An 8,197-nucleotide genomic window follows, 5' to 3' on the forward strand; every position below is an offset into this window, starting at 1 on the left:
GGAAAGAGAGTAGAGCAAAAGGAGTAAGCCACAGCAAGGTGCTTCCTGTATTTGCCACCTGGTTGAGTAAAGGCCTGGCCTATGATTGCATCTGCGTGTGCAGGACCGGGGTGAGGGTAACCTCACGGGGTCAGAACCGGCACGTTCAGTTCTTCTCCCCTGATCTGTGCAACGGGGTCTGTGTCTCCCTGTGGTGGCGGAGCTCACTGAGAGGAAGCACCCACGACAGAGAGCTCATGTGGTCACAGGAAGTCAGTCCTTCAGCAGGTGTTGTTTCTTGCAGCATGATAGAAAGCTGAGTTGTTTATAGAAACACAGTCTGTAAATTATGCTTCATGTTCATGAAACGCCCTTGAGATTCTTGCCAGCAGTCCTTGATGTTCCCAAAAGGTGTGACTAATGACGCTGTGTGTCCTGTTCTAGGTGGCATCAGACACTGAGTATGCTCTAAATGGAGGCCCGGTGATAGTGTCGACCTGCAGCGTGCCACACTACCAGGAAGGTCAGTGCCTGCCCAGAGAGGGCTGCTGGGGAGGGGCTGCTGGTCCCGTTCACAGGGAAACAAACGGAAGCTGCAAGCTCACTGGGCACGTGCTTGCACTAGTGGCTGGGGTGGCTATAACGAAGTGCCTCAGAAGTGGATCGGCTCCCCGTGCTCAGGCCAGAGGCCTAAACCAAGGTGTGGGCAGCACCAGCTCCTCCGAGGGCCGTAAGGAGGATCTGGTCCAGGCCTTCTACCTGACCTCCTTCAGGCCGTCTTAGCCTGCATCTTATCATCTTCCCTCTAGGCATGTCTGTCTGCGTCTAAGTTGCCCTCTTCATAAAGATGCGGCCATATGAGATTAGGGCCCACCCCGATGGCTTTGTTTTAACTGGATCATCAGCAAGCTATTCTCAGACAAGGTCACATTGATGGGAGCTCAGAACATCATCATGGGGGATCCAGGTCAACCTGTGATAGCACTCTCCTCTCCTGTGTACGCATGACAACTGGGGAGACAGGATTTCCAGGAAAAAAAAAAAAAAAAAGATAAAAGCCACATGAAGAGCTTGGCTTCTGGAGTCAGACAGGCCCAGGTTAAAGCCCCACCTCTGCGGCTTGCTGGCCGTCTAATATGAAGCAGTTTTCACACCTGAACAAAGAGAAAATAAGTCATAGCATTGGTTACAAAGATTTTAGAATTTCTTTGGGCACTTACTGAAAACTTACATGCCCAGATCCTATCCCATAGTCATGCTCCAGAATGTCCTCAGGTCGAGGCTGAAGAATCTGAGCTGTCAGAAGCTCTCCACAAGATTCTGCTGCCCGGCCAGGATGGTTAGCCACTGGGCAAGATGGAGGCCCAAAGCTCTTCCTGCCTTTACGTCCTGTGAGTCGAACTTCTACTTCGACGTAGGTGGATTGTCTTTCTAGAAGCAGCTTGAGGAGCAGTGTGGCCGCTGGGATACACTGCCTTTGAAGTGAGAATATACCAGTTTTATAAATTAAAAGCTATAAATGTTTGTTCTGAAAAACTGTCAGATGGGGCTGGTTCATTTGGTCATGTCGACATCAGCTCTGAGTTTCTGTTTCTTACAGCAGATCTTCAAGTAGCCACTGGGAATATCAGGTGCCCTGCAGAGGGACTATACTTCTTCATCATCATCACATTAGTATTGCCTTTTTTTTTTTTCACAAAAAGACATTTTTAGAGCAGTTTTGAGAGAAAGATGCCAAGATTCCCCACACATCCCCCACCCCCACACAAGCAGAGCCTCTGCCATGCTCAGCATCCTCCCCTGAGTGGTACCTTTGTTACAGGTGAGGGGCGTATGCTGACACACCGTTGCCACCCAAAGCCCACCATTTACATGATGGTTCACCATGAACGTTGGCCATTCTGTGGGTTTGGACAAATATCCTGTAACATGTATCACCATGTTAGTATCATGCAGAGTGCTTTCACCGCCCTAAGAATCCTCTGCTCTTTCTATCTAGCCCTTCTTCCCCACAAGCCTTCGGCAACCAAAAATCTTTTCACTGTCTTCATGGTTTCGGTGTTTCCGGTATGTCCTGTAGTTTGAATCATGCAGTATATAGTCTTTGCAGACTGGCTTCTTTCACTTAATATATGCAAATAAATTTCTCCCATTGTCTTTTCATGATGTGATAGCTCATTTCCCTTTTCTTTATTTTTTTAAGAGAGATTTTTGCTATAGGGTGTGTGTGCTTGCCAGAAAGACAGAGAGACAAAGAGACAAAAAGTGAGAAATCACCCCCTTGGGGGCTGGTCACACCGCAATCTCTTCTCCTCTATTCTCTTCCTGGGATTTTGGGTATACAAGTACACGTGCCCAGTGTGAGTTTTAAGCCACTAGGTCTGGGACTTGAACCATAGTCAACTACATGGGAGTCCAATGACATAACCATTATGTCCCATCTCATTTCTTTGGTTCATTGAATAATATCCCATTATTAGGATCACCACAGTTTATTTGTCCATTACCTACTACAAAACACCTTGGTTGCTTCCACATTTGGGCAATTATGGATGAAGCTGCCATAAACATTCCTGTACAGGTTTTTGTGTGGACCTAAGTTTCAACTCTCGGATAAATACCTAAATCATATGGCAAAAGTAAATTTAGTTTTGTAAGAAGTTGTAAAACTGTCTTCCAAAGTGTCTGCACCCTTTTGCATTCCCAGCATCAGTGAATGAGAGTTCCTGTGGCTCCACATCCATGTCAGCGTTTGGTGGTGTCAATGTTCCGGATAGGAGCCATTCAATGGGTGTTTAGTAGGTTTTTGTTGTAGTTTGCATTTCACTTGAAGGCATAGGATGTGGAACATCTTTACATGCTTTCCTTCTACACATCTTTAGTGAAATGTCTTTTAAGGTTGTGAGCCCACTCTTATCCCTACCACTTTACTGAGGTAGAAATGACAAATAAGAATTATTTATATACAAGCATTTATGCAATTTTATTTATACTCAAAGTTTACAGTGAGATGATTTGCTATACAGGTATATTGAATAATGATTACTATAACCAAATTAATCAGCATATCCATGTATACAGACCTTGTACTCGTGTGTGTGTGTGTGTGTGTGTGTGTGTCTGTCTGTCTGTCTATGTTGAGAAAACTTGAGATGTACTCTCAGCAAATTTCAAATACTTCAGTATTATTAACTATTTCACCATGCAACTCATTTATTTCGTAACTGAAAGTTCATGCCCTATAAATAACACCTCCCTATTTTCTCCATACCCTAGCCTTTGGCAACTACCAATCTACTCCCTCCTTCCACAGATTCTCCTGTTTTAGATCCCACTCCTAAGAGAGACAGTACAGCATTTGTCTTTCTGTGTCTGGTTTACTTCACTTAGCATAAAGTCCACCAGGTTCAGGCATGAGGTCACAAATAGCAAGATTTCCTGCCCTTTGTGGTGGAATAAGTGTTTCATTGTGTGTGTGTGTGTGTGTGTGTGTGTGTGTGTATCACATTTTCTTTATTCAGTCATCCTCTGATAGACATTTAAGTTGTGTCCATAGGTTGGCTATTGTGAATGTCAACTCAAAAGGTAAATTGAGTCAAGGTATATAAAGTAAAAAGAGTTTATCCTGGCCAAGTCTGAGGATTGCAACTGGGCATGCAGCCTGAGTGGACATACCTAGGTTGCCTGAACATGTGCACTGAGGTCTTACAATTCTCAAGCAGGATTTTGTTTTGTTTTGTTTTGTATTTTTTAAAAAATTTACTATAGGGCATATGTGCTTAGTAGAGAGAGTGAGAAACCACCCCCTAGGGAGTATAGCCATGCCACAATCTCTTTTCCTCCATTTTCCCCTCAGGATTTTGGGCTTGCATGCATATGCACACAGTGTGTTTCTCAAACCACTGCGTCTGGGACTTAAAGCATGTGGTTGGCCATGGAACTAGATGCTTTACCACCATAGCACTGGCTGGCCCCTAAGGCCAATTTTAAAGAAAAACATCACCAGAGCAGGGGTGGAGGGGGAGTTACACCAATAGTTTTGGGACAATTATCCTTGGTTACCATAATCTATAATGAAGGTGGCATCAGTCCAAGGTCAGGCAGACAGTCCTAGCAGAAGTAATCCGTGTGTCAGGTTGTAGTGGTATTTGTGTAAGGTTTTGGCTCTTCTAGAGTTTTTTTAAACAGTTCTTCTTATCAGAAATACTAGCATCAGGGGACCAGCAGTTAGCGTAATGGCTATGTCGCTGGACTCCCATGTAGTAGACCGCAGTTCGCATCCCAGACCCGATGGCTTAAAACTCACACCGGGCGCGTGTGCGTGCGTGCCCAAGATCCCGAGAGGAGAATGGAGGAGAAGGGATTGCGGCATGGCCATCACCCCTGGGGGGTGATATCTCGCTTTCTGTCTCTCTGTCTTTCTCTGTCTGTCTGGCAAGTGCACGCACCCTATGGCAAAAACCTCTACCAAAAAAAAAAAAAAAAAAGATTTAAATGGAATCATTTTATTGGCTTAAAAAGTTTTACTTGAGCAAAGTGTTCCTGCCAATAACATAATGAGTGAAAACAGACGCTTTTGCCAGGATTGACGCTTGGGCAAAGTGTGATGGGAGAGCTCACGCCAAAAATCACAGCTACCTGACCCAGTGAGAAACACAGGCAACCGCGCTGGCCTCAGAGGGAGCCAGCGCCTGTGTGCTCTGAGCATCCGTTATTTCCCCCACGTTGATTTGATTTCTTTCATCTGTCTCCATGACTTGAATAAACATCTCTGAGAGCAGAGCTCCTGCCGTCCTTTGTCACTACGATGGCCTGGAGCTTAGCACAGGGTCCGAGATACACTCAGAGCTGTGGCTGGCGATGGAGCGTGCACATCTGGATGGCGGTAACAGAGGAGCAGGGAAATGAGGCTGATGGGAAAATTCCTGGAGGCCGATGAGCGCAACTGCGAGTCCCACAAGGCTGCCTGAGTAAATATCCCTTGCAATTATAATTACAGCCGGGATTCTGGGCATGGGCCATCCTGAATTCTTGCAGCAGCTCAACAGCCCCATTGAGACATCAACTCAGCATGCCAGCCCTGTCCCTCCTAATGACAGAGGGCCGTCACAGAGCCCAACAGCACGCGTGGCACGGTCACTTGCTCCTCTCACAGAGGCCGACTAACAGAGCCAGGGGCAACCCAGAGAAAGCACATCACACAGTGAGCAGAGAAAGTGTCATGCCCTGTGACAACGGCTTACCTTGGTGCCTGTTTCTCTGCTCCAAGGGGCACGGCAATCGTTCTCCAATGGCAAGAACGCACCTGCAGTTCTAATCTGAGACTGGACTTTTTTCTTTTGGAGAGCTTTTTGCTGTAGGACATGTGTACTCTCCTATAGTAAAAGAGACAGAGACAGAAAGTGAGAACTCACATCACAATTCATTCTCCTCCTGGGATCTTGGGCATGCACACACATGTGCCCAGTATGTTTTAAGCCACCGGGTCTGGGACTCGAACTGCAGTCAATTACATGGAAGTCCAGCAATGTAACTGCTACACCAATTGCTAGTCCCGAGGGTAGACATTTCTTTGCATGTCTGTTTTTCATATCCTTTTACCACCCGACAAACTTGCCAACACTTTTCATTTAACTACAGCAACCAAAAATAATCAGTAAGACCAAAGAAATGTTAAGGTGCCCTGGTATTTTCTGGAAGATCAACGTTAAAACCACCATGTTAATGGGTGATATCGGATAAATAGAAGCATATGTCAAAGGCTGAGTATTTCCGGGAATGAGAAACCTGCCTGGCTCCTTTCTCAGGTACAACAAGCCATGCCCTGGGGCCATCCACGGTCCCTGCGCCATCGTGCCCTCGGGGAATGCAGTGGATGTGAAGATTCTGAGCTGACTCTGTGATTTATTCATGAGTGTGTGTACCACCAGAGAGAGACAGAGAGACGGAGAGGGAGAGACAGAGAGAGAAAGCTCTTCCCAGTGAAACATGGTCATGCCACAACCCCTTCTCTTCCATTACTCCATCCTGTTAGGATTTGGGGTGCGCACACACACACACACCTGGCATGTTTTTCAAGCCTGTAGGGTCAGGATTTGAACCAGTCTCAGCCATGTGGGATCTGGATCCCTTAACCACTAGACTATGGGGCTGGCCTCATGAGTTCTTTTTAAAATGACTTCTGAGAAGTGTATCAGCTCTAAGTGACTTAAAAAGTCATTTGGCCAGCAGAGTCAGATTCTAGAGCACTAACATGTCCCTCAGCCATGCTACTCACTCCAGACGCAGGGACACTGGACCTTTCCAATCAAAGCTTAGTCTTCATTAGTTAGAGCTAGGCACAACTGCTGGGCCAGCCCCAGGCAAACTGGAAATACTGGAGTGTCTGAAATTCCTCCTCTCATTTCTAGATGCTTCCTTTCTTTTCTTTGAATATTTTTTAATGGCATGGGATGGAGTAGAGCCAGATGTATATACACAGAAAACATTCTGAATATTATATACATATATATATATATATAACCTGGGCAGTTTCCCACCTTCACTCCCAGTTCAGATGGCATGGTAGTTAAGGCACTGGGCTCTCACATGGGTCATTGCAGTTCGAGTCCCAGACCTGGAGGCATATGTCATATACATGTACATGTGTGCCCAAAACTCCAGGAGGAGAATGGAGGAGAAGGGACTGTGGCGTGGCTATTCCCCCTGGGGGTGATTCCTTACTTTCTCTCTCAGTATCTCTCTCTACCTCTCTCTAGTGAGCACGTGCGCTGTATGACAAAAAACTAAAAAAAAAAAAAAAAACCTCAGAGGCGAATACCCATTACAGTCTCTTGTGGCTGGAGGTAGTCTAAGTACATGTATTCAGAAAGCCTCCCTTCAACCTCCCAACACCATTAAGCAGAAAAAAAAAGAAAGGAAGAGAAAGAATGTACCATACATGCGGTTGGATACAGCTTTTGCACTTACTCCGTGTCTCGGGGAATTTCAGTGCCCGTGGACTAGTTCGTTGTATTGATGCAGGGTAACTTAGGAAACCAGATCCCTGCAGCCCGGCGCTCAGGGTGTTTCAGTCTTCTGCCCTGAGAGCGGTATTCCAGCAAGTAGCTGCGTACATATGCCGGCATGCCCCTGTGTAACTACTCTTACTGGAGAACATTCTGAAAGCAGACGTTCGAGCTCACAGAGTGTGTGAGAGCTTCAATGTATTAGTAAATATTGCTGAATTATTCTCCAAAAAGACTCCCAAACCACACTCCCACCCAGGGTATACGTGGCTGCTTTTTTCCATATTTTCTCTCATTGCTGTTACCAACTTCCTTCCTTTTTAACCAATTTGGTAGGTGGAAAGTTAAGTCTCATTGCTATCTATTTTTTTGCTTGTATTTTACTACTTGCGATGTTTGATGTCTTTTCTTAACACCCAGACCGGCTGCCTTTCTTTTTCTGTAGGCTTTTTATACCTGTTTGTTCTCCGCAGCCTCCACACTCCTGTGCTCTGTTGACGTTGGTTTATATAAAGTGCTCTTTGCAATTGAGGTATAGGGTGCCAAACGGTGGTGCAGCGCTAAAACGCAATGCCCCATGAGGCAACCCCACACAAGAGGGGTCTGGATCAAGTCTGGAGATCTGAGTACCCCTGAGACATGATCCTGGCTGGTTGAAGGCTGGGGATGGATCGTGACATGGAGACCCTGTTGAAAGTACTCTATCTCTTCTTCTCTGTCTCTCTTGCTCATGAAAGAAATAAAGAAACTTAAAATATAATAAAATGAAAGGGACCAGCAGATGACATGATGGTTACGTTGCTGGACTCCCACTAGTTGACTGTGGTTCGAGTCCCAGATTCGACAGCTTAAAATTCACACCAGGCAAGTGTGCGTGCGTGCCCTAAATCCCGAGAGGAGAATGGAAGAGAAGGGATTGTGGTGTGGCCAACCCTCCTGGTGGGTTATTTCATGCTTTCTGTCTCTCTGGGGAGCGCACATACCCTATGGCAAAAATCTCTCTCAAAAATAAATAAATAAATAAATAAATAAATAAATAAATAAATAAATAAATAAATAAATAAATAAATAAATAAATAAATAAATAAATAAATAAATAAATAAATAAATAAATAAATAAATAAAATTGAGATACAATTCACATACTTTAAAATTCCCCTCTTGGGACCTGCAGATAGAGTAATGGCTACGATGCTGGACTCCCCTGGTGT

General features: G+C 45.2%; 1 protein-coding gene across 1 annotated transcript in view; it reads left to right on the forward strand.

Annotated features, from left to right (window-relative positions):
• The window catches only part of BCAS1 (brain enriched myelin associated protein 1), a 134,359-nt gene that overhangs the window by 26,256 nt on the left and 99,906 nt on the right, over positions 1-8,197 (forward strand). The window contains 1 exon segment of the mRNA XM_006141900.2: positions 424-502. Coding sequence (XP_006141962.1) covers positions 424-502 — 79 coding nt within the window.

This window comes from Tupaia chinensis, unplaced genomic scaffold (assembly GCF_000334495.1).
Source record: "Tupaia chinensis unplaced genomic scaffold, TupChi_1.0 Scaffold000066_1, whole genome shotgun sequence".
NCBI lineage: Eukaryota > Metazoa > Chordata > Mammalia > Scandentia > Tupaiidae > Tupaia > Tupaia belangeri.